The 27,556-nt window shown below is 39.5% G+C and overlaps 1 protein-coding gene across 4 annotated transcripts; it reads left to right on the plus strand.

The window, feature by feature from the left end:
* Positions 1-913: 913 nt before the first annotated feature.
* Positions 914-26,484, plus strand: LOC124274521. Of its 4 annotated transcripts, none has more exons than XR_006897967.1 (4): positions 914-1,007; positions 10,521-10,607; positions 24,789-26,098; positions 26,223-26,484. XR_006897967.1 is itself a non-coding variant. In XM_046709884.1 (3 exons), exon 3 carries the CDS (start codon positions 25,704-25,706, stop codon positions 26,067-26,069), a length of 366 nt encoding a protein of 121 aa, XP_046565840.1. In that variant the 5' UTR covers positions 914-1,007; positions 10,521-10,607; positions 24,789-25,703; the 3' UTR covers positions 26,070-26,484. The 4 variants fall into 4 exon arrangements, 2 of the variants coding, with proteins under 2 accessions (XP_046565840.1, XP_046565839.1); XR_006897968.1 differs by lacking the exon at positions 26,223-26,484 and adding an exon at positions 21,255-21,521 and having other exon boundaries at positions 24,789-25,955; XM_046709884.1 differs by having other exon boundaries at positions 24,789-26,484.
* Positions 26,485-27,556: the final 1,072 nt, after the last annotated feature.

Here is a 27,556-nt window from a genome sequence, read left to right on the forward strand (position 1 = left end):
TGAGTTCTATTTGGGGTTGGGATAATATAACATGGGTTATTAGTGTGTTCTCGGCTATGCTGATACGCATAGCCACAACACACCCAGCAGGTTGTGCCTGGCATGTGCAGCACATGCACTGACTGCCTCTAGCCCAATAAAGGGAGTAGCTTCACAGCACTCCTTGTCTTTAGTCCACTGGTTCACCAGAGGTGAGGACATTTATTTCAGCTGCTTGAGTCCTGGTAATCCAGACCAAGTATATAGGGTTTTTTTTGGTTACATATGAAATTAAGATATTTATTTGTTTTGGACATAGGCTCTGAACTCAGAGCCATGTCTCATTAGGGTTTGGGGTTAGGTTAGATTGTTTAGGTATAGATAAGGTTAGGTTGTTAGGTTAGGATAGGTTTAGGTTTTGTAAATAAATTATTGAGTTTCTCTTTTAAATTTATGTTTTTACCAGCAATAAGGCTTGATTCATAGAGCCTATTTGACCATCACCACATAAAAAAAGTACACAACGCAAGGTCCTAAACCCTATTATAGCCAACTTCAACTGTCACTGGGCAGAGAAGCCTATTACATGTGATTGTTGCCCTGACGACAGCAACTGACGCGACTGGTGAACACTGTCAGCGTTCGAAACATGTTCGCACTCAAACAGTATTTTACTCGGTATGACGTGAATAACGCCAATCAATATACGATGTCACGACAGCACAAGTCGCATTGTATTGCCTGTCCCAATGCTTGCGATGAAAGGGCGCCTTTGTAAGTTTGTCTATGAAAAATTTATCAACTGGATCGATGTGTAAACAAAGGATTCGATTTACCTCTGATTATGTCCCTTTAAACAAGATGTAGTGAAAACGGCATGACACAACTAACTGTTGTCATCTTATCCGGGCTTTGATGTATATGGTTTCCAACACCACAGAGGTACAAACATCACTCGGAGAGATTTCCAAAAGTGGGGATCTTGTTCCAGTGGGGTATTTCAACATCCATTTGGCCGACAAGTGACTGTGAGTTTGACTTATGAATACTATGTTTCGATCATATATTCCCAGCAAATAGCTTTTAAGGTAACGAAATATATTACGAAATAGTACCGGCACTGAAAAATGGACGATGGATGGATACCACTACGTTAGAAATCGTAAATTGAATATAGCGGTGAACCTGTAAAGTAGGATTTGTTTGCTCGTTATTTTCAGACATATTACTTAACCTTGTGAACTCTTACATACCTAAAGAGCAAACTAATGCGAAGGGCAGATTCTAACTGTGCCTAAATGCTGTTATGTTATGCAAGAAAAAAAATCCCTTTTCCTGGCATAGTGCTGATACTTAGAAAAACTTTATATGTACGTGTTAATTTACATTTTCAGTGGTCATGCCGAATTTATTTGAAAATCAGATCTTCTGGCAACTATTTTAAGTGGCTTGTAGATACCACATTTGGCTTGTCAGAGTTGTGTCCCTCAGGTACACAAGTTAGTCCAATGACTCGACTAAAGCTATAGTTCTTAGTTTGTCAGCAAGATACCATTGCTTATGGGGTTTCGTCAATATGCGAAATATTTGTGACCTGCATCAATTGAGGCTTTCTTCCAACATTACCCTGACACACTGGTATGCTGTACCAAGCAGCAATAAACCTAATCCACTCACTCACTCATTTCGATTTTGACAAAAGTGGCTGACGAATGACCACAAAATGTTTTTCAAAGTTGCGTATGTGGTGGACATGTTGAAAATCAGATTTGAACCTCTTACAGAATTGGCACCCGTGAAGAGCCACCTCCTCGTTGTGGGTGCTGGGTAACGCTAAGCGCTCTTCGACCCCCCGTTGTGGACCCGGGGGGATATTTGGTCCACAAACCCGTTTGCCGTGGGTTGCGCCCCTGTGTCGGTGGAGGACGGGATTCTGGTGGTTGAGGGCACTGGTTCCAGGAACAGTGTTCCTTTGCCCAACACACCACTTCGGCCCTTACTTCACCTAGACGGGTGGTAGAACTGGCCCGGTTCTACCAATCGGCTGGTCACGCCAAGCCCTGTGTATAGACTATGTATATATATGTCATTGCACCAATTTGATTTGGAATTGTTTTAATTTCGGTCTTGGCCTACTTGTTTATCTAAAACGTTTGTAATTTTGAAATATACTGTCATGAACTTTGCCTAGAGTCTTATGCCCAGACGGCGGTGGCTCATGGGCCAATCTGGTGGAATTATTAATCTTTTAATTCTTCTGCTGGAGTATATCATCCGGGTATCCTTGGTTGCTTCAAGTTGGAAATCCACTTGTTTTAGCATTGTCCTTGTGATACTCCATGGTGGGTGGGGAGCTCGGATGATGAAATCTTACTAACTAACCATGGCTTACCTCCAAAAACAAACCAAACAACAACAACAAAACAACAAAACAAACAAACCAAAAAAAGACCAAGCGTCAACTTGACACTGATCCTGTTGAAACTGACCTCAGACTGCCCAACTCAATTGATTACTGGCCACGTTTTCTTGTGTTGAAACTATTGACAAGACACCTTTGAAGTTGAATCCTTTTGCCGTAGCTAAAGGTATACAAGGCATAGCTGGTGACTTTAAGAACATTAAACGATTACGTTCCGGTGCTCTGCTGGTTGAGTGTGCAAAGAGGCACCAAGCCACCAACCTTATGAGTATTGATTCTTTTGTCGGCATTCTCAGCTCACAAAACACTCAACACGAGCAAAGGAATTATCAGAGATTGGGATCGATTGTTTGCTGACATGTCAGAACTTGACATCGTCTCTGAGATCAAAGATCAAGGCGTACTCTATGTCAAACGTTTCACAACCAGGAAAAACGATACTGTTATAAAAACAAATACCTACCTGTTTTCATTTTCAACACCAAATGCTCCAAAATCTCTAAAGGCAGGATATTGTAACATCAATGTTGACACGTATATTCCCGAACCCTCTCAGGTGCTTCAAATGTCAAAAGTTCGGTCATGGCGTAAATACTTGCACATTGTCCGTTGTATGTGCTCACCGTGATGAGAAGACACATACAACAGAAGATTAATGAACAGTACTGTCAAAAATGTACAAACTGTACGCAGGGGATCATTCCTCTTACTCTAAAAGCTGTCCTGTTTGGAAACGTCAAATGGAGATAAATCAAATCAAATTCACCCAAAACATTAGTTTTGCAGATGCAAAAACTAGTTCAAAGCTCGAGCATAAAGAGGCTATGCTTCTATCACCAGAACACCGTCAGAAGCGACAACTAGAATAACAAAATCATCTGCATGCTGTCAGACAAACTTGACCTGGGTTAAATCTGATTCTCCTCTGATATTCTCACCTGCAATATCTACTACAAACTGCAGAACCACTTCCTGGTGCGCCCTTAAATCCAATCAGAACCATCTTATGGCCGTGACACTTCTCCAGTCAACTCAAAGATCTCAATCAACGCCAAACGTTCAACCAATCGTTAAAACAAAGGCAAACTTAAGCCAGATTCAAAGAAGCAAAGTGGCAGAGCCCTGAAGGGTCAGATGATAAAATCAAGTTATTTAACAAATACGGATCACTTGAGGACATGGACGTGTCCGAAAACGTCCATTCTAAGGGCATAGCTTGTCGCCCTCGAAAACGGTGCAGGGGTAGATCCCCAATTAATCCGCCTAAAAGATAGGTATATCTACCAATATCGTGCAGTGGAACTGTAGAGGACTCCGGACAAATTTTAATGAAATACAGCTATTAATCCAGGATTTAACACCATCAGCGTTATGTCTGCAAGAGACGTATCTGAAACAGACAGATAATTTTAATTTGCGTCAGTTTGAAGCCTATAATTATTTTTCCCCTCCAGGTGATAGAGCCACTGGAGGTTTTACTATCCTTATACGACAGAATGTTACACAGCCCTGTTACTCTTAACACTAATCTCCAAGCTGTTGCAGTGCGACTTACTCTGGGTGTAGCATTTACGTTATGCTCTCTGTATATTCCGCCTTCATCGACACTTCATCTGACTGATCTTCAATCACTCTATGATCAACTCCCGAAGCCATGTGTTATCATGGGTGACCTAAACGGTCACAATCCACTCTGGGGCAGTACTAACATTAATACTAACGCTAAAATAATTGAAGACTTCATTTCCAATAATGACCTGTGCATATTTAATGATGATTCAAGCACCTATCTGCATCCTGCAACTGGCACTTATTCTTCTTTGGATTTATCTGTTGGAGATTCTACCCTCCTGAATGAATTTCATTGGTCTGTTCATAATGACCTGTGTGGAAGTGACCACTTCCCAACTATCCTTTCAGAAATAACTCCATCTGATTCTCCATCGTTCACAAGATGGAACGTTTCGAAGGCTAACTGGTCTTCATTTCAATATAATTGTAAATCGAAATTGCGACCTGATTTTTTCAGTGATATAACTGATCCCATTCAAACTTTTTCTGACGTTTTAAATGAATTAGCTGATGAGTGTATACCAAAGTCCTCTACGACTCTACATGTACGAAAACCATGGTTTAATACTGATTGTAGACAAGCCAGAAAAGCGAGGAAAAAGGCCGAGCGTTATTTCCGCCATCATCCAACTGTCCATAACTTAAATAAATTTAAAATACTCAATGCAACGGCGCGTCGTACCTTTAAACACAACAAACGACAATCTTGGAGAAATTATGTCTCCAAAATTAATTCACGAACGCCAATGTCTAAGGTTTGGAACATTGTTCAGCGAATAAAAGGCAAAGGTTCAAAATCAGCTGTACACCATCTTAAAGATGGCGATAATTTAATAACTGACAAATCTAAAATTGCAGATAAAATTGGCGAAACTCATGCCAAAAATTCATCATCGGCAAATTATGTCCCTGAGTTTCAGAGATATCAGAAGCAACAGGAAAAGACAAAACTTAATTTTGCATCTCATAACGGTGAAGATTATAATAAAGTGTTTTCATTACATGAGCTACATACTGCTCTTGAGCAAGCTCATGACACTGCAGCGGGTGATGACAATATACATTACCAGCTACTGAAACACTGACCTGAACCATGTCTGATGACACTTTTAGATATATTTGACCAAATATGGACGTCTGGAGAATTTCCTCCTGCATGGCGTAATGCCATTGTAGTCCCAATACCCAAACCTGGCAAGGATCATACAGATCCGTCTAATTACAGACCGATATCTCTAACTAGCTGTGTCTGTAAAACCATGGAACGTATGGTGAATAATAGATTAACTTGGTATCTTGAAACCAATAACCTTATTACAGATATTCAATGTGGTTTCAGGAAAAATCGAAGTACCATTGATCATTTGGTACGATTAGAATCCTTTGTTAAAAATGCAATCATAAATAAACAACATGCCATATCGATATTCTTTGATCTGGAGAAAGCATACGATACCACCTGGAAGCATGGCATTTTAAAGGATTTACATGATTTTGGTTTAAGGGGCCGTTTGCCTCTTTTTATATCACGGTTTTTAAAAGACAGACAATTTCAAGTCCGAGTTGGTTCAACCCTGTCTGATCATTACAATCAGGATCAGGGTGTCCCACAAGGCAGTATTTTGTCTGTCACTTTATTTAGTATCAAGATCAACAGTATATCAAAGGTTTTAAACGATTCAATCGATGGATCACTTTTTGTGGATGATTTTAATATTTCTTGTCGTGGTAAAAATATGCATACTATTGAACGGTAATTGCAGTTGTGTTTAAATGAAATAAATAAATGGTGTCTTGAAAACGGCTTTAAATTTTCCAAGTCCAAAACTAATTGTCTACACTTTTGTAGAAAAAATAAGACGCATATAGATCCAGAACTATCTTTAAATGGCACTCCCATCAAAGTTGTTAAGGAGGCCAAATTTTTCGGTCTAATTTTCGACTCCCATTTAACTTTTTTCACTTAAAAATCACTTAAAGCCAAATGCCTGAAGGCACTCGATTTGTTGAAAGGTGTTTCCAACTCAAAGTGGGAGGGGATCAAGCTACGCTCCTCCACCTATATCGATCATTGGTACGCTTCAAACTTGATTATGGCTCCATCGTATATGATGGAGCCTGCAAAAGCAACCTAAAACTACTTGATTCTGTCCACCACCAAGGCCTAAGACTTTGTCTTGGGTTCTTTAGAACCTCTCCTATTGATAGTCTATATGTTGAAGCAGATGAGCCTTCTCTTTCACAACGTCGTATAAAATTATCTTTACAATACATTACTAAACTATATTCTAGCGAGTCTAACCCTGCATTTAACTGTGTTTTCAATCTCCTCTATGAGGATTTATACACCAAAAAACCTTCTCTTGTTCCGCCTCTTGGGCACAGAATTAAGCCCTTCATTTCTGCTGCCGGCATTGAGCTGGAAAATATAGCTCCTTCTCGTCTTCTTTCTTCTCCTCCTTGGCAACTGGTGAGGCCTGAAGTTGACCTAACTCTGACAAAGTTTAAGAAATCTGTAACTAATGACTTACAATATAAACAAGAATATAATCAATTAAAAAATAATTATAATACTCACAAATCCTTATTTACAGATGGGTCCAAGGATTGTGGCGCGGTGGCTTGTGCCACTGTCATTGGATCCAGAACAATCTCCTCTCGATTACCAGATAACAGCTCTATTTTTACAGCAGAAGCAAACGCCATATTAACAGACTTAAACTATATTAAAAATCACCCTAAATATCAACAATATATCATCTTTTCTGACTCACTTTCTTGCCTTCAGGCTATTAAAAATATTTCTTGTAAACATCCACTTTTATTAGAAATTATTGAATTATATAATGATCTTGCTACTGGCCAATGCGACATCGTCTTTTGTTGGTTACCCAGCCACGTTGGCATTTCTGGGAACACAATGGCTGATCTTGCTGCTAAGGCAGCACTCAACAAATCTGTGACACCACTTCTTATCCCATACTCTGATTATAAAGCCAGCATTAGAACATACATCCGCGATCTAATGCAAAAGAAGTGGGACACCCAAGTAGGTATTAATAAATTACATGCAATAAAACCCTACATTGGTTTCACCTACTTGGGTTGTCAGTCCAGATTTGAAGAGGTCATTATGCGACGATGTCGCATTGGCCACACTAGATATACTCACCAATATTTACTGAAAGGCAAAGACCCTCCGTTTTGCATCCCTTGTGATGAAAGAATCACAGTCAAGCATGTCCTGCTTGACTGTTGAATATTCCATCACAAGGGATAAATATTTTAATGTCAAGACATTGAAGGATCTTTTTTATAATGTTAATTATCATTTAATAGTTGAATTTTTAAAAGAATTAGATTTGTGGACTGATCTGTAAATAGTTAAATATTATATTGTTGGTAGTTTCTATTAGTAACTGAGATTGTTAGTGGCTGTACCCTTAAAGGGGGTTGACGTAACGTAAAATTATTGTCCTCCTGAGAGGGTACGTGTAGTCCCAAAACTTTCAAAGTCAATTTAAACTTGCCAGGATTTTTAAACGTAGTATTCTTGTTCTTTTAATTTTGGCTAACATTTCTTCCAATCGCCAGCAGCTGAAGGGATGGTGTAAATCCAGCTAGGGTCCATGCAGGTAGCAAAAGTAATGTAAGTCCCCATGGTCCCTAGTATGGTGATCTACCTTCAGTTGTTGGCGATCTATTGCCTATTTTTATATTGTGCTGTCCCCTAAAGTTAAAATGTTTTAGATTTAATTACTAGTTTTACATGTATATCTGTGATATTCTAGTTGTTTTACTGTCCTTCGTCGGCAGGTTTTTATAATATCTGTATATATTTTCTATTTAAATGTCAAATGTTCTCGTCACGATATGGCTGAAATATTGCCGATGTGACGTTAAATATATTAACTCACTCACTCACTCTTACAGAATTTAGAATAGATAATGAAATCAAGGAGGCAAAGGGTGCAGAAAATTAGATGTCAAAGAGTTCCGACCAAACATCGCCATTAAAGGTCGAATCCAAACAGAAAACTAAAGGCCAAGACGGAAGGAACACAGTCCCATGGTTGATATGTGATGCTCTTAAAGGGGAAGTGTACACGAAAACATCACGCTTTTCTCTTATGTGAAACAAAATGTAATTTTTGATTAGTTAATACCAATACTTGAAAATATACACTCATTTTCCTTTCAATGAAGGTATAACCCTCAATATAAGTGCTGAAATGTTATGCCATTATGAGGCCTTTTTTTGCCGAGCTAAACAGGCCAGACTTACCCCCTTTGATTATGACGTAATTGGTGCCAATTGGTTTCCTGTCTTTTCCCAAAGCAAAAGATATTAATACTGAAAATAATCACGTGAAAAAAGTGTGTAAAAATACGAAAAAAGTATTAGAACTGAAAATGTAAGCAGCAGGACAGATTGATCGTGTGTTTTTTCATTCATAAACCTCACCTCAATGAAAATACCAAATATGTATAACAACGGTGATGTACATGATATGACATCACTATCGGGAAGCGACTTTCACTAAAATGCATGTTCACCGACACGAGTACACCGGAAATTTGGAAGAAAACTTTCGTTGTTTCATTCCATGCTTGTTATAAAACGAATGAGCAAGTGTATGCAACGAGTAGACGAACGGATCTCTCACAGTAGGAGAAAATGATAAACAGTGTAAAATCTGAGCTTGGCTTTGTTTACATTCCTAACATGTGGTTCTTCCCAGCACGGCATTCGTTTTCACTTCTGGTATATTTCGCTAGATTTCACTGAGACAACAACAAAAAGATCACAATGAAACGGTTTTTTATTTATCAAATCCAATACTCCCAGTATAATTCGACATTTCATAAAGACACAGAACGGTGTCGGGTCTCGAGGAGATAACACCATATCCCAACTATTTCCTGTGGAGTTTTATTATAAGCAATAAGTAGCACTAACAAAGAACCGTTCAGTGGGAATCATATACACATACAAAGGCAAGTATGTCCCCCCAATCCTTGTTACCTGGTGTGTAACGGCTTGAATAGTCATATGCTGAGAGTATCAGCGCCCATCTCTGAAGCAGTTGTAGTTCCCTCTTTCTTCTCACTGAAGAGGGTTTCATGGGGTTTGGTATCATTGCTGATATGGAAATGACGTCCATATATATACGAGTTGAATCTTTTGATTCCGAAGATCATGGATAAGGCCTCTTTCGAAGGAGATCGGTCTGTGTGTACCATCTTCCATCACATGAGAAAGGACGGCTCCTAAGCCGTATTGAGAGGCATGAGTTGTTAATATTAGGTCCTTATTAGCATCATAATGAACAAGCAGCTGTGATGAGTTCAATAGTTCTTTTGATTCACGAAAAGCTTGCTTTTGTTCATGACCCCATGTCCATTTCACAGCTTTCCGCTGAAGTTTGTACAAGGGTGCCAACACACTAGACAGATTTGGGAGAAAGTTCCCATAATAATTGAGAAGTCCGAGATAGGACTTTAGTTCAGACACAATTGTCGGAGGAGGTGCGTTGGATATAGCTTCGACATTGTTGAGTACTAGGTGGAGTCCCTCTGCACTACACCGATGACCCAAGTAGGTCACTTCCTTGGCTTGGAAAACACACTTTTCCTTGTAAGCGTGAATTCGTGCAGCTGACAGTTTTCCTAGAACTGTATCGACGTTCTGCACATTCAGGGTCATCTTTCTCTGATGTGATAATGTCATCCTGGTAACCACATGACAAAGGAGCTCCTTTCAAAAGGTTGTCGACATATCTCAGGAATATGTCAGGTGAAGAAGAGATGCCAAACGGTAGTCTGTTATAGCGGAATAGTCCACGGTGAGTGTTGATAGTGGTATACTGTTTTGATGTTTCATCTAGCGGCAGCTGGCAAGATCAATCCTCGTGAAAGTCTTTCCACCTGAAAGTTCCGCATAGAGATCTTCGATTTTCAGAACTGGATACTGATCCAACATAGAAATTTGGTTGACTGTTGTCTTATAGTCTCCACAAATTCTGATTTGTCCATTTCCTTTCAGCACGGGTACGATAGGTGTGGCCCCACTCCGGGAATTGAACTGGTTCAATTGTGCCATCACTCAATAGTCTATCAAGTTCATCATCCACCTTCTTCTTCAGTTAGTAAGGAACTGGGCGTGCCTTGTAGAATCTCGGTTTGGCGTTTGAATCTACATGGATTGTTGCAAAAACACCAAAATGCAGCTGTTCACATGCACGATATTTGCATATGCCTTTCAGCAATTTGATGCATGATCCTCGTGCAGTTCATTTGCATAAGGTTTGCAGTTGGTTCCCCCAAGTTTGTGGATAGATTCATCTTCGATGTAACCATACATATATACATAACATATAGTGAGTCCTTTAAAGTGTGTCTAAATTTTTGATGGGTAGTATAGATCCTCAATACTCTGTGACTACACTATTGTCCGTAGTACTTCCGGCGGCATTGAGGAAATGACCGTTTTTCAAACGTGTTTCTGGTTTCATTTTGTTCTCATAATAGCTATTATGTTTTGAAGTATACAAGACGTATGCAATTGCTGAAGTTACAGGGGGCATAGCAGTGAATTCAACACAAGAAGCTGTTGCGGACTTTAAAACCAAAGGTAAGCCGCCATGTAGATCTTGTTGCTGTTTGTTATCAGAGACGTTTGTGTTCTCCTCTATCTTAGTCCAGTGTTATTCACTTGACGGAAAGAAGCATTTGTTATCTTCGGTGTTGTATGAAATCATTATTGCACTGCATCTTTATTGTACTGCACCTGATTGGTAACTTGTAAGCTTTCATTTAATCATAAATGGCACAGACTTTGCGATTCCTCCTCACATCAGCTCCCTCAAGGAGGGTTGAAGTATTGTAAATTATTGTCCTTCTGAGAGGGTAGGTAAGTCCTAAAATTATCAAAGTCAATTTAACTAACCAGGGTTTTTAAACGTAGTATTTTTGTTATATTTTTGGATAACATTTCTTACAATCGCCAGCGGCTGAAGGGATGGTGTAAATCCAACTAGGGTCCATGCAGGTAGCAAAGATACTGTAAGTCCCCATGGTCCCTGGTATGGTGATCTACCTTCAGTTGTTGGCGATCTATAGCCTATTTCTATATTGTCTTGTCATGTATGGTTAAACTGTTTTAAGTTTCATTACTAGTTTTGCAATATGTATCTGTGATAGTCTAGTTGTTTTACTGTCCTTCGGTGGCAGGTTTTTATACTTTACCTATAAATATTGTTAATATATAACTTGATATAGTCACGATGTGGCTGAAATACTGCCGATGTGACTTAAAATCTTAACTCACTCACTCACTCCTCACATCAACTCAAATGCTGTTCCAAATGGCGTTAAGAGACACCAAAGAAATGATAATTAACTCAAATTGGTAAACAAAAATATGAAACAATTACGCTGCACACGTTTATGAATATGCTATCCCTAATTCCGTATGGAATTTGATGTAATAAAGATATCACAGAGTTGGGGCTTATTGTCTGTAGCAGGAACTGCAATGTTCTGTTTTTGTAACAATGCCCCAAGGTCCGCTTTCTGGTTGTTTTAGGTTGAAACCTTCTGATTTGAATTTGTTCACTCTGATCAGGGGAATTCCCCATTTTCACTGGAAACTGGAACCATTCAGTAAAAGTGCCATGCATCAAATAAAGGTTAACAATAAGTTAACAATATCAGTTCTGCTTGTAGCATTTTGTTTTTATAACGAAGTTTAATGAAGAAACAAGCTATATTTGAAAAATTCATAGAGAAACAAACTTTTTTGCATAGAAAATTCAATGTGAATAACACTGGTTGGCAAGGAATCCAATGTTTTTATTTTTCAGTGATGTTTATACACACAATTCTGCTCTTAATCGTCTCCTCACTTATTCAATAATTGTTTTAGTGTATTTTCAAGATGCTCGTTTTAGATATGTTTACTGCCTTAAATACTCTACTTTAAAATTATCGTAAGCTTTGCAAATAAATGCCTCAAATTCATCATTGTGCATGAATTAATCCATGGCAGTTTGCATCATGCTCCACGGACACGTCAAAGGGGGTAGTCCCGTAAGTTAGGTCGAGGAAAAAATCCTTTGATGTTTGATGTTGGGACAACGGCATGGTTTTAGGGGATTAAGACGCTGGCCCCCGGGATCATGAAAGAATCTTAAGTCTAAAAACATTTGCTTAGCTAAGATTTTAGATAAGACTGGATCATGAAACTCTCTCAGCAAAATCTTAGCTAAGACTTAGACTAAGACAGTTACCATGGCAATTTTAGAATGATGTAATCATGTCGGGTCACTCTTAATTAATTGGGGGCGGTGGGGTAGCCTAGTGGTCAAAGACCCGGGTTCGAATCCCCACATGGGTACAATGTGTTATGCCCATTTCTGGTGTCCCCCGCCGTGATGTTGCTGGAATATTGCTAAAAGCGGCGTAAAACCAAACTCAGTCAGTCTTCATTAATTGAGGAAAAAAATCATTATTACCTGTATTATCATGGACTGGTCCGGGGTAACGTTCGATATCACCAGACACAATGAGTAGCAACAGTAGGATTACAACCACGTTTGCTGGTTCACATGCCACTTGAAGTATGCGTAAGATGAAATGAAGTACCAAACAAGCGAAATCTGCGAACTTTGCGCACAAGGAACTTTGCTCGCGGGAGCTCTCCCAACTAAGGTGTGTGTGTGTGTGTGTGAGAGAGAGAGAGAGAGAGAGAGAGAGAGAGAGAGAGAGAGAGAGAGAGAGAGAGAGAGAGAGAGAGAGAGAGAGAGAGAGAGAGAGAGAGAGAGAGAGAGAGAGAGAGAGAGAGAGAGAGAGAGAGAGAGAGAGCAATATTACAGCCATTATATAGCGATGAAAACAAAGCAACCAACCGGCCTAATGATGTAACGTCTACGGGGCCCCATCCTTGTTACCGCGGATCCCGCCATGTTTCTTCAGTAAACTGGAGTGACGCTCAACACTTGTTTTGTTATCCCCCGCCGCGGGTTTAGCGCGAGCGGGGAATATAGTATTAGGCTCCGTCCGTCCGTCCGTACGTACGAATTGGAATATCTTAAGAACCGTTCACTAGATTCTTTCATAATTGGTACCTAGGTTCATCACAGTATAACAAAGGTCCGAGTCAGGTTTGATGACCTTGACCTGCATTTCAAGGTCACAAGGGGACTTTACGTTTTACCTGCATGTTAAGCTATCTCAAGGACCGTTCACTGGATGTTCTTCATATTCAATACCAAGCTTTATCTAGGGAAGGCGCAGGGCCCTGTCAATTTTGGTGACCTTCGCTTAATTGTCAAGGTCATAGAGACACTTTGAAGATTTCAGCATATTAACCTGGAGGTTATGCTTGTCAGCAAGATACCTCAAGAACCATTCACTGGAGTTTCTTCATATTTGACACCAAGCTTCATCCAGGGAAGGCGCAGGGCCCAGTCGATTATCGATTAAGTGACCTTCACTTAATTTTCAAGGTCACAGAGACATTTTGAAGATTTCAGCATGTTAAGCTGAATTGTCAGCAAGATATTTCAAAAACAGTTCACTGGATTTTCTTCAAAGACTTTCAAGACTTCCCTTAAATGTTTTTCCAAAAGCAATGTCTTTAGTACTAGTTTTGCTTATTTCATACACTATGACATTCATGTCAAGGTCAAAGTTAGACTTGAAAATATGTGTGTGTTTGAACACTAAAGAGCAAGATATCAAGAGAGATTGACTTGTCATGTTTTTGTTGACATTTAACTTTATAAGTTTGATTTGATAATTTGCGGCGGGGGATCATGTCACCTCTGTGACAATGCTTGTTGTTTCTCTCTTCCTGCAGGTAATTATCCCATACATATTAAGTGTTAATTGTGTTTACCATTCCTAGATTCCATGTATGTATAACTTTAGGTTGTAGAAAGTGTGGTAAAACTGGAATTGGTTAGGTAAACTCGGCAATATTGCGGCCATATCGCGAAGAGAACAGTTTATATCGATATTCAAATCAATAAATTTATAACGTAAAAACCTGTCATCGAAGGACAGTAAAACTACTAGAAACTCACAGCTCTTAATTTAAAACTAGTACGCTATCATAAAAATATATCACAAGAGACAACAGTACAATATAAGAACGGGCTATATATCACCAGCAACTGGAGATAGATCACCATACTAGGGACCATGGGGACTTACAGTACCTTTGCTACCTGCATGGACCCTAGCTGAATTTATACCATCCCTTTAGCCACTGGCGATTTTGTAGGCAAATCTAGCCATAATATAAAATTACAAAAGTTCTACGTTTAGAACATACGGTGAGTACAAAATTTATCTTGAATGCTTTGGGACTTACGTACCCCCACAGGAGGACAACTGTCAACTAAGGGGACGGTGTGTTAGCCTAGTGGCGAAAGCGTTTGCTCGTTAAGCCGAATCCCTGTGTTCGATTCCCCCCATGGGTACAACGTGCGAAGCCCATTTCTGGTGTCCCCTGCCGTGATATTGCTGGAATATTGCTAAAGGCGGCGTAAAACCATACTCACTCACTTACTCTGCCCACCACAATTTTCACAGGGGAGGACCTTTGCTCACAATATAAATATTTGCCTACCTTAATGAGGTGAGGTGAGGTGAAATTGGGTTTAACGTCGTGCTTGAGAATATTTCGCTCATATGACGACGTGCCTACCTTAATACTCACACTGATCAGGATACAGTGGAATCTTTTACCAAATGTATATATACTAGGCACATAAAGAAACTGTGCATACAAAAATTTATAATCTAAATTTATCAAACCTGTGTAGACACATAAGGATTTAAACTTAGAGACTAGTGACATGTATCCAACATGCATGCACGCGTCACGTTCCGTGACGACAGTGGGTTCGTCCTTGATACGTGCAATACGTTGTTGCACGTGCATTCCGGGAAAGAGAAACAGAGCAAATGAATGCCACACAATACTGTCACTTTGGAAAGCCCAAACCCTGCCCTTGCGATCCACTGCCACCGGAACACCATTTCTGCACTGGGGAGACGCTACCAGAACACAAATGACGTCATCGATCGGTCACGTTCTGGACGTCCACGTGTAACAACGCCAAAACAGGACAGATGGATAAGGGTGACCCATCTTCGCCACAGGTTTCAGACTGCGGTGATGACTGCCCGAACCATCCCAGGACTTCGCCGAATCCACCCCAACACAGTTCGACAACGTTTACGTCATGACGGGATCAGACCACAACGTCCCGCCCTACGGCCAATCCTGACACAACGTCATCGACAAGCTCGCCGAATGTGGTGCCGAAATCATGTCCGTAGACCCTTGTTTTGGTGGAGAAATGTTGTTTTTACAGATAGGTCCAGGTTTAGCATTTCCCATAGTGATGGACGTCAACGTGCCTATAGACGCGTGGGAGAACGTTATGCACAGGCCTGTGTCTTGGAGAGGAATCGCTTTGGTGGTGGTTCCGTGATGATTTGGGGTGGAATAACAGCACGCCAAAGAACTCCTTTGGTGATTGTTCAGGGCAACTTAACTGGTGTGGGCTACAGGGATCAGAATTCTTCGACCTGTGGCAATTCCTTTTCTGCAACGTCATGGCCCTGGGTTAACATTCCAACAGGACAATGACCGCCCTCATACGGCAAGGGTTGCTATGGATTTCTTGCAACACCACAACGTTGACTTACTGCCTTGGCCTGCAAATTCACCGGATCTCTCCCCGATAGAGCATGTTTGGGACGAGATGGTCTACGCCGTCTTCCTCATCCGCCAGATAACGTCCTTGACCTTGCAACAGAACTTGAGAGAATCTGGCGTGACATCCCACAAGCCTTCCTTGCACGTTTGATAGGCTCTATGCGTCGTCGATGCACGGCTGTTCTCAATGCCGATGGTGGACATACCCGTTAAATAATTAATATTGAGCTTGTGACATGGTCGTTTGACCGACTTGTTATGGTCTCATGATCCCTCCATTAAAGTTTATATGTACCTTTGACATTGTTATCGTACTTATCAACTGGGATACTATTTTGACAATGCACAGTTTCTTTATGTGGCTAGTATAGTTTTGAAAGAGATCAAACATTAATTCCACTTCACCAAAGTTTCTCTGCCGCTTTGTATTTCTTTTACTAATTACAATTAATACTGACCTTAATACTCGTACTGCACAGGGTTCATTAACCACGGATGTTTCTACTGAAAACATGATAAGTAAACGTAAAGAATTTCTGAAGTCTGTTGGTGCCACAATCAGACTGAACTAAAACTGTTAAAGTGCTATTCATTCTGAACTCTATCAATGCGCTACATTATAAGCTGTTTCTGTGTAGTCCAATAAAATAATACATACTTATTTAACCCGGCCAGCACAGGCAGAAGGATAGGACTTTCTGCACATGGCCATTGGCAGTAGTGATAGGTAAGCACAATAGTTTGTACATTGTACGTTGATTATCAGCACGTCGAAATAATTATCAGTGATATATTTTTTCAAATATTCGGTTATTGATTGATATCTCACACACGGCGTTACACTTCGAAACAAGCGGAGTGTCAATATTAGGAGATAAGATAATATCATATATTCAAATGGGATATCATGGCTCCATCGAAAATGAAAATATGATACATAAACATCCAATACGTGAGATATGTGAACAAAGTTAAGTCTGTATTGAGGTGACCCAGAAGTGTCCCATACAACAACATGCCTGTTTAAAATCTGATTATAAGGAACCATCATTTATACAAGTGTGGAGTTGGGATAGGGTGTTACTGACCTTCCCTTATCGCTTGCCATATTTTCGTATGACCCTCCATATGTTTTTGTACATATTCACACGAGCCTCCTAAAAAAGACAAGGTGCAAAAGCACCATATATTTTATAACAAAAACTTCATTTTAACATGACCCTCCCTGGATATATGTATAGTCTCCAACACCTCTCTCCAGAGACTGTCAAATGTGTGATGTTGCTGCCCAATAACCCCCTATGATATAGTGGCGGTCGATACCAACTGATTATACCTGGAATGCAAATTCGTGTTTTTAATAAGGCACAGGTATTCAGTAATGTGTTTCCGAAAGAGCAATGAAGAGTATTTCTTTTGCAAACACGGATCTCACACCTTTAGTGGTAAACGTATCGCAGCATTCGTGACCAACTCGTGTTATTCCGGGACAAGCCGAATCTTCTTGGAAGTTACGGAAAGGGGCGAGTGGTGACGAATGGTACAACAGATGCAAGCAAACCAACGTACGGGTTTTACTGCTAGGCCTTGACCTGTATCACACCTGTATTGGGTTTCACACTGTACCCATGTGAGCAACTGGACCCGGTTCTCTAGGGTGGCTAGCGAACGCTTTAACCACTAAGCTACCCCATCGTGTGGTGTAAATGTAGGGTGTGTTAGGATTCGGTTTGTATATGTTCTTATAGATTTATATTCTTATAAACATAATATATATGACAAGTTGATGAAACTCTTCTTAAATTCAAGCTATTTGTACTGTAAAACACTGAATCAAACAACCCAGCAAGCTTAACATTTTGAAATAAAAACCAGCAGGTTCAACAATAAATGCATATTATATGTCATGACTTGGTTTCTGAGGAGCCCTGGGAATGGTGACAAACTGTGGTATTTTGAAGATCACGAAAATATTATTGATATGAACCACGCATTTTTATTTCATGTTGCCTGGCCTCCTTTTTATTGTTAGGCTTTACATGAATATATTTATCATGTAAAAGTACTGCTACGTGCCCGAGACACAAAAAGTCAACATCGTCTTCACCAAAGGTGAATGGGAACGAATCCCTACGATAGTCATCCCAGCACTAGGTCCAAGACACGAAGTTGGTTTCAACGACCACGAAATGCTTGTTATGGGCTTTCTTAACGCAGTAATAATGTGTCACCGATTAACTTTTTCAAGCTCTTTGTCATGTATGAAGTACCCGTACCAATGACAAATGTTGCAGTAGACCGATTCTAAATGGGCTGTTTGCAGAGATGTCTGGACGTTCAACACTCTTGTCACTAGGGCTGGGACGGGTAGGAAAAATTGGAATCGAGTACCCGCATGTACTTACCTGAATCGGAATCGAGTACCCGGAAATGTAAAGAATACATAGCTTCAGTCAACTTTCTGAATATTCAATCACGATTTGACAGATATTGTAACAGATAACCTCAAAGGATGGCAATGAGACATTGAAACTGATCTTAGGCTATTTGATTTACGTCTGTTCATAACTAATATAAAGAGTAACACCATTACTTACATTGTTACTTACAACACAGAACATTCGTTAAAACACAGAACTTTTCATTCCCGCTGTTACTGTGATTTGACTACTCACTGCTCATGCGCACATACATTACCGTAGTTGATAATAACCTCCATTAACTGGACAATGCCAAAAATGTGTGTTACGTTAATAATGAAAAAGACCGGTTATTCATTCAGCCAGTAGACAACTACGTTCATGTGTGATATTCTAACTGAACCTATAATGTTTTACATGTAGACTTTATGTAAACTTACATAGAATACAATTTGATTGATGTATTTACTGACTGGATAATTCTGTACGAGATATACAGACAGGCAAACTGTAATGCAACAGAGTTCAGCAATATAGCAAAATGCTTGGCTCGCATCTGGGAAGACTGGTCATTTTGCTCTGTTGCGCAACTCAGTTGCATTACAGTTTCCCTATTAAATAAAAAACAAAACTATTGTTAAATCGATATTCTAAAATTGTGTCTATCTTTATTGGAATAACTGTATGCTGATTATTATTTATTAAACTATAAAATGTATATGTTACGTGAGTTCTGCTTCTATTTCTGATCATCTTTCTTCTTATTGTAATGATAACCAGTCGAACATTGTATTTGCAAATCAGAATGTTAATTCCTTACTTTTAATTGATATTCCCAACACATACAATCATTTATTTGCAATCTCTTTAATAGTCAATGTATTCATGTTAAACGCAAATGTAAAAGCTGTGTTTCATGAAATTCAAATAAAATAGAAACTAAAGACAAAATTCAATGTACATGTAATCTTAAAAGCTTGATAAGCAATAAACACAAATACACAATGTAATGAACACGTTTATTATCCCCCGCAACGCGTTTTGCAGGGGGTATTAAAATGGACTCCGTCCGTCCGTCCTTCCGTGCACATTTGTCTTTTCCGGAGCAGAACTCTAAAACCCTTCACTATTTCTTCACCAAACTTGGCACATAGATAGATCTGGTGGTGTACTGGTGCCTTTTGGTAGTTTTGGAATTCTGAATAAAATATTTTTGGCATTTCCATGGCAACAAGTTTGACATAGACTGAAATTGGTGATAGTGCTCCTTTCTGGAGCAGAACTTTAAAAACCTTTCAATACTCTCCTTCCACTTTTCTATATACACACCTAAAAATTTGACATAATCATAACTCGTAGACATAATCATGAAGAGTATTTTGCCATTGCGGGGGATATTGATGACTTTGTCTTCTTGTTGTTTAGGTTGTGTTTTAGTGCAAGATGTTTTTGCATTGACCTTGTACCGCTTCCGCAGTAGATTGACATATTAGATTGAAAAACCATATGGGTCTTCAAATATGTAACAGTGTTAAATTATCAGATTAAGTATATCCTGATCTTGGCGTGTCAGCTTCATAAGGGATGAAGCCCAGGAGTAGCTCAAGTCCCACACCTTCACCACTTCAGTAGAATTCACCAGCAGGGTCTAACACTGATAAATCTCAAAACCATAAGCAGACTGCACTATCAATATCAGACATGATACCACAGAGTCGGCATTTGGTTCTCTTGCCATTTGCATCAAGCTCAAAATGAGCCCAAACACTCAACTTAGCATGCGTGTCGTCCATATTGCTCTAGGTTAGTTACTGAGTTCTCTCCCTTTCCCTTTCCGGGTACTCGATTCCTTGAAAAAGGACTCGATTCCAGCTGTACCCGACCGGATTCGAGTACCCGAGTATTCGTCCCAGCCCTACTTGTCACGCTACAATTCTTCGTCTTACAACGTCACGAACTGATCACGGGACCTTGTCTATAGTCGTGTCACGTTTCAGTCACACCCACTTGTGTCATACCATTGCTCAATAAGTATAACGTTATCCACATGCGTCCTTTGACCTTTGATTTCGTACCTCCAAGTATACTATAAGTACTGACATGGGAATATACACTAAACCAATATCTTTATGGCCGTAAATTTTGTCTCTATAACTCTTAATAACAGCCTTAAGAGTATTCGCATAGTTGGCAATACTGTATATTTATATAAAACTGTCATGTTTGCATAGGCTTTACATTTGTACGTTCTTCATATGCATATTTGCTGAGTATTTTTCTTTTACACATTAATATACAGTCGACAAGTAATATGTCAGCTATGAGGCTAGAGGTGTGCTTCCTGGATAATGAGACGTTACTACGTTTCAGACGAATTGTGACACTCCTAAACCAGCACCCCGCGAAGACTCGGGTTAGAACTGATCTTTAGTAACCCATGCTTGCGGTAAGTGGCGACTAACGGGATTGGGTGGTCAGATTCGCTGACTTGGTAGACACATGTCATCGGTTCCCAACTGCTGTTTATTTACAGACCGCCGCCATATAGCTGGAATATTGCTGCGTTAAATCCTCCCCGCTGTTTCGATGTTGATTTATCACCAACACCTGCGGGTTACGACTTGAAATAAAATATGTTGAAATCAAAAAGTTTTCTATTTTGTAGCTATGTTATTGACAGATGAAATATTTACTCCAATGGTATAAACATTTGTTTACGTCACGGTATTGGGGTGACTAAAAGTGATCCACACACTTAACATGCCTCTTTAAACTCTTATTATAAAGAACCATCATTTATGAAAGTGTGGAGTTGGGATGGGGTGTTAATGACCCTCTATATCACTTGTCATATTTTGGATGACCCTCCACATGATCTTGTACATATTTATTTACATGAGCGTCCCCAAGAAGATAAAATGCAAAAACACCATTTATCTTATAACAGCATGTTCCCACAAGAGACTGTCAAATGTCTTGTGTCGCTGCCAACAACTCGTATGATATAATGACAGTCGATACCAACTGATTATACCTGGAAGGCAAATTCGTGTTTTTAATAAGGCACAGGTATTCAGTTACTGCGTTTGCGAAAGTGCAATGAAGAGTATTTCTTTTGCAAACACAGATCTCCCACCTTTAGTTGGAAAAAGTATCGCAGCAGTCGTGACCAACTCGTGTTATTCCGGGACAAGCCGAATCTTCTTGGAAGTTACGGAAAGGGGCGAGTGGTGACGAATGATAGAGCAGATGCAAAAACCCCAACATAGCAGTGTACTGCTAGGCCTTGACCTGTATCACATGACCAAGACTCAGGAGTAACGCCCCCATTGAAGTCGCACTTTAACCGGCCCAGCACAGACAGAAGGGGAATTTGGGTCCAAATACTTTAAACGTGAGTAAAACATTAAGTATATTACTTTAGTGGTAAAGTTATCGCAGATGCCAACAAACCAACACTGTTACTGCTAGGCCTTAACCTGTATGACATGAGGAACAGGGATCACTTCAGGTTACCACAATCAGCTGGTACACTAAAACTCATTGTCAAAAACGGGGTACAAATGCTGTCACCGTCGTGCTTCTCTTTAATTAGCAAATGTTATTATCAGTATGGTTGGATAATGGTACCAACCTGCTCAACATACATCATGCATAAACAGTCCAATAGCCCCAAAGTATATTTGTTACAGCTCAGGTAATAGGTCAATTAGAAATGTTCGTTATTGTCGCCGGTAGCAAAACCTTACATCGCAGTTTAACGCAGTTTGGTATACAAATACCTGGATATTAGTACATTCATATTGTTTCGTTTTCTGCAAATTGTTAGGCCAATGCATTCTTTTTAGATAAATGATTTTCGTCTAATGCCATGTCGCCAGTTTTGAGGAAATGTCCGTGACTAATTTTCAGCTTGACATGTACATGTGTAGAACAAAGCATAATCTTACCCATCCACTTTGAATGAATACAATTTGTCTTTACATTACTGGTACTTGTCATTATTTTGGGCTTAGAATATATCTCTGCATAACATATCTCAATACATAGAAAATAATCAATGCGTAGAAATAAGCGTGAAATGTCCGTTACCACCGCCAACTTAGGGAATTGTGCTCTTTTTCACATGGTTTAAGTTACATTTAGAACAGGAAGTATTTACCCCTTATGATGGCCAGATGCGAAAAGAAAAATATATTCAAAGCTTGTGTGTGGTTAAAGATAACTTACTGCTTGATTTGCCAGAGTATGTAACCTCCGTTACTGAAATGTTCGTTACCAGGGTATTCGAAACTACATAGGTTGTGATATAATACTATTTTTCAAATATCACGTGACTCCTATCCCATCGGGGAAGTCAAACAATCACCAAAGACTTAAAATTGAGAGTTATCTGAAAAAGGAATTAACGATGTAACGAACATTTCATTTCTAAATACAAAATTGACACCATCACTTACTATTTAGTTATTAGTCACGTTTCGGAGTTTACAAAGTAATGTCACTCTGTATTTGAACAGACAGACTTACAATTGGGCAATAGAAACATTACCATAACATCAATAACAACAACAATAATAACACCAATACGAACATCAAAACCGAAGTTTATGATATATGGAGAACTTGGACGATTCACCCTTAGGATAACGATATTCAAGAAAATGATAAGCTACTGGCATAAACTACAATGTAACGACTACCCAATTAAGCTGTCTAAAATGACCTATAACTATGTGAAACTAATTTATGACAGAAACCTATCTCAAAACACTTGGCTAATGTTTATTATAGATATTATAGGTATTAAGCAACGCCCAAATGTACTATGGCCAATGTCTTCTACAATCGAAAGAATACTTAAAGACCAATTTATTCAATCCTGGCGTAGTAAACTTTGATGCTCTTCAAGAAACTAAAACAGATGTACTCGATGATATTGAAATTGATGGCTACAAACTGGTTTTGAAACACAGGGCCCTGGGTGACAAAAGCTCAGGAGGTATTGTTCTAGCAGTTAAAGATTGTTTCTCTAAATATGTCTTTTTATTAATTGTGAATCAGAATACATTCTATGTTTTAAGATATGAAAGTTAGCTTTTTACAGCAAAGATGACTTTATGGTTGGTGCTCTGAAGGATCCAAGTGCACCACTACAGACATGTTTGATCAGTTAAAACAAGCATTGTTATACATGTACTGGAAAACTGTGTGATTCTATAAGTCTAGATAAACATTTGTTAGAAGAATTGGATATTGACACTGATGAAATGTCACATGATTTTCACCTTGAAATTGTTTTAGAAGAGCTCGCACGACGGTAACAAAATAACTAATTAAGGACATAAACAGATTGTTATCTGCAAACATTTTGATATGTTTATTTGTCATGGTAGAATGGACAAAGATGCAAAATTAGGAAAAGTTACTTGGTAGGACACAAACACTGTTGACTATGTCATATGTTCTAATAGATGTCTGTTATATATTGAGAGATTTGTAATTGTTGATGTTTCTCCTCTATACCCAGATGTGCACTGCCCAATAGTATTTTCGTTATCAAGCACGAAAAGCAGATTTTTGCTAAGGCACCTAAACCATTTACTGGTAAACCTGTAATTACATTGACAAAGCCGAATATATACGACTCTTCAAAAAAGGACCAAAACAGGAGCAATATTGATGTTATGCAAATACACGATGTAAGCACATTATCAAAAAGAAGTGGTTGTTGACAATACGAAAGCAAATGAATTGTTAAACAAAGCAACTGTTCTTACAAATGCAGCTAGAAATACGTTTGACATGCGTCCATCTCGTCCATATAATAATACTGGTAATGATAAGAACAATAAAGTTAACAAACCTTGGTTTAGAAAAGAATGTACTCTGAAACGTAGACACTACCATAAAGCTAGAAAGAAGACATAGGAACCAGGCAAATCATATATATTACCGCCACGCAGCTAAGGAGTATAAGAAAGGTATGAACAACCGTGTGACCACCATAGGTTACTAGGCTCCAATTCTAACCTTGTGTGACCACCATAGTACTAGGCTCCAATTCTACCTTGTGTGACCTTCATAGGTTACTAGACACCAACTCTACCCTTGTGTGACCACCATATGTTACTAAGCACCAATTCTGCCCTTGTGTGACCACCATAGGTTATTACGCTCCAATTCTACCCTTGTGTGACCACCATAGTACTAGGCTCCAATTCTACCCTTGTGTGACCACCATTGGTTACTAGGCTCCAATTCTACCCTTGCCTGACCTTCATATGTTACTAGGCACCAATTCTAACCATATATGATTTGTTGTTCTTTTGTTGTTTAACGCCTGACAATGTAATTTACAGATTGATATCATATAGCTGTAATATAGTGAAGTGTGCCAGCGGTGTTAAACAGCAAACAAAAGTATTGAAATAACAGAACTACCTCTTGCCTAAAACAATGTCTTACTGAAAAGTGCTGTGGATCACCTTAATTGTAGAGCACTAGAGGTTTTCAGATCACACCCCAAGAATTCGTACCTGACATACATTTCATGCTTGTATAGTGGCTGATAGAAGCAATGATCTTCAAAGTTATTTTTTCAGAGAGGTGTCTTGACTTGAAAAAATAATCGGTAATGTTGACACAATTTCTGTTTCAGTGACTGTCAAGTGATCCTATCAGTCTGCGCACATTCAAGCCATGGCGACAGCCCCCGCTGAGTATGTGATACTTGATATGAATGCTAATGGGGACTCCAAAGCAGGGATGAGAGAGAAAAGAAAGCATCACATTTTAGATCTGTTAATGTTAAACAGACCCCTGGTGGTTTGCCTGCAAGAATTTGTCTGGACGGGTATTCATTCGAGCGCATTTAAAGACATTGATGTTCCCGACCATTTTCAGTATGAAGGCCACAAAGAAGCAGGTTTCATATTTGATATAAGGGAAATCACATACTCGAGGATTGACAACAAAACATCAGTGCGAAACATGTATGACAACATGGTGGAGAGCAGTGACATGGCCTCGGACTACTTTGAGCTGCCAAGACTTTGCGTCTATAAAATACAGAGCAAAGGAGCTCCTAATTTTGAGATCCTCTGTGCCAGTTGGCATGGTCCTCATAAGGTGTCTACGGAGCAAAAGCAAAAGGCCCTTGATACGTTGGTCAAGTTTCTTCTGAAACTGAAACTGAAAGTGGAAGAGAAAGAGAAGAATATTCCACTCTTGCTTGGGGGTGACTTCAACATGTCAGCATCTGCTGTGAAGAGAAGACTCCCTTCGAATGGCAGTCTGATGCTACACACGCCAGATGACTCGTCTATAGATATGTTCATCGTGAGCTCTGATATAGTGCAAATATTTAGCATTTCAGAAGTTGAAACCATGAAAAGAAATTCAGCATTTGACCATTTGCATCTGAAAATATATTTACTCCTAAAAAAATCAAACAGGGGACGAGCAAACAGGGGACGAAGGGCCACAAGGTTCTGAACAAACATTGCCACCAACGAAGAAGAAAGCATCGCCATCAGAGGATGAATCCAAACAGAAAACTAAAGGCCAAGAAGGAATGAGCCCTGAAAAAAACCCAGAGGACGAAGGGCCACAAGGTCCTCGTGAAGAACAAACAGGGGACGAAGGGCCACAAGGTTCTGAACAAACATTGCCACCAACGAAGAAGAAAGCATCGCCATCAGAGGATGAATCCAAACAGAAAACTAAAGGCCAAGAAGGAATGAGCCCTGAAAAACAGAGGACGAAGGGCCACAAGGTCTTCGTGATGAACAAACAGGGGACGAAGGGCCACAAGGTTCTCCTGAAGCGGAAAGAGGGGACAGAGGACCACACGGTCCTTCTGAAGAACATACAGCGGACGAAGGGCCACAAGGTCTTCCTGAAGCGGAAAGAGGGACGAAGGACCACTCGGTCCTCGTGAAGAACAAACAGGGGACGAAGGGCCACAAGGTTCTGAACAAACATTGCCACCAACGAAGAAAGAAAGCATCGCCATCAGAGGATGAATCCAAGCAGAAAACTAAAGGCCAAGAAGGAATGAGCCCTGAAAAAACAGAGGACGAAGGGCCACAAGGTCCTCATGAAGAGCAAACAGGGGACGAAGGGCCACAAGGTTTGCTACTCTTAAAGCTCTAAAAGAGCTACTTGGGACCAATATAACCCAGAATGTGGTGTTGATTCAAATGTATTTGGGAACATTTCATAGCATAGGGGCATCCCTCTCATCCTGTATGGAGGTATACTGATTCAATAATGCATGTAGAGGATTCCATCATACATGTGCTCAATTTCGAATGTTGATCTATGCTGAAGAATTGTGGGATTGGTTGGTAACTTACAGTTACCAATTTCCTAGATGTTTGTATCTTTGCTAGTTCTAGTAAATGTCTTCTTTTTCATGTTTATGAGTCTTTTTCAAAATTCGTGCATAATTATGTTATATGTTTCTACCCGACAAACTTAAGTCAAAATCAATCATTTTTTTTATGGTAACCAATGTATCTCAGTTTAGTCTACCCTTTACAGTAACAAAATTGGGAAAAGATATTTTTGTATTTATTCTAAACACACACACACACACACACACACACACACACACACACACACACACACACACACACACACACACACACACACACACACACACACACACACACACACACACACACACACACACACGTTACTCAGTTTTCGTGTTTCACAACTCCAGTGGGCGATATGCAATTTGATTTTTGTTGTTGTCTATTTCCTGTTTGTCAATAGAAAGCATTTAAATGATGTAACAGCTACATGTTTGGCCTTTTTTGTATTGAAAATCATTTTCTAGGAAAGAGGTCAAACTTTGTCGCAAGGTTTGATGTCACAACCGTAACCCCTACCCCAACCCCCAAATTACAATAACGATTCCACCGTGTACTGTCTTCGAATTCTACTTCATGTTTGCAAGCAATGGCAGTGAGGAAACATGGCTGTCAAAGACTGACACAAAAAAATCATTTTTTTCTGGATTTCATCACAAACAATGTGTGTATAAAATGATATCTGAGAATTTTGCATGTCCTAACCGTTACGGTGGTTACCATTGAAACCAGTGAAGTTTGTACCTTAGACAGGAGGGGAAATCATTTGAAACCATGTGCTCAGTAAACTTTGGGGGCCAGTTATTGTTTGAAAACTGATATTGTTAGTGGCTGTCACTACCGTTATCATGGGTTTTGTTACGGTAAGGACAGATTTTGTGACGGGAGTGACATTTTTCTAGTTTAATGTTGTTTGTATCTAAATTTTCAATTCAAAGATACCAAATGTTTTGGAATCTTATTTAACATAAAACTTTCGTATCAAATAAATATAATCAATAAGCACATAAGTATGATTGTGTTGTTACGGTTAGGACAGGATGGTGTA

Source organism: Haliotis rubra, unplaced genomic scaffold, assembly GCF_003918875.1.
Source record: "Haliotis rubra isolate DU_JTF1 unplaced genomic scaffold, ASM391887v1 Scf1910, whole genome shotgun sequence".
In the NCBI taxonomy this organism is placed as follows: domain Eukaryota; kingdom Metazoa; phylum Mollusca; class Gastropoda; order Lepetellida; family Haliotidae; genus Haliotis; species Haliotis rubra.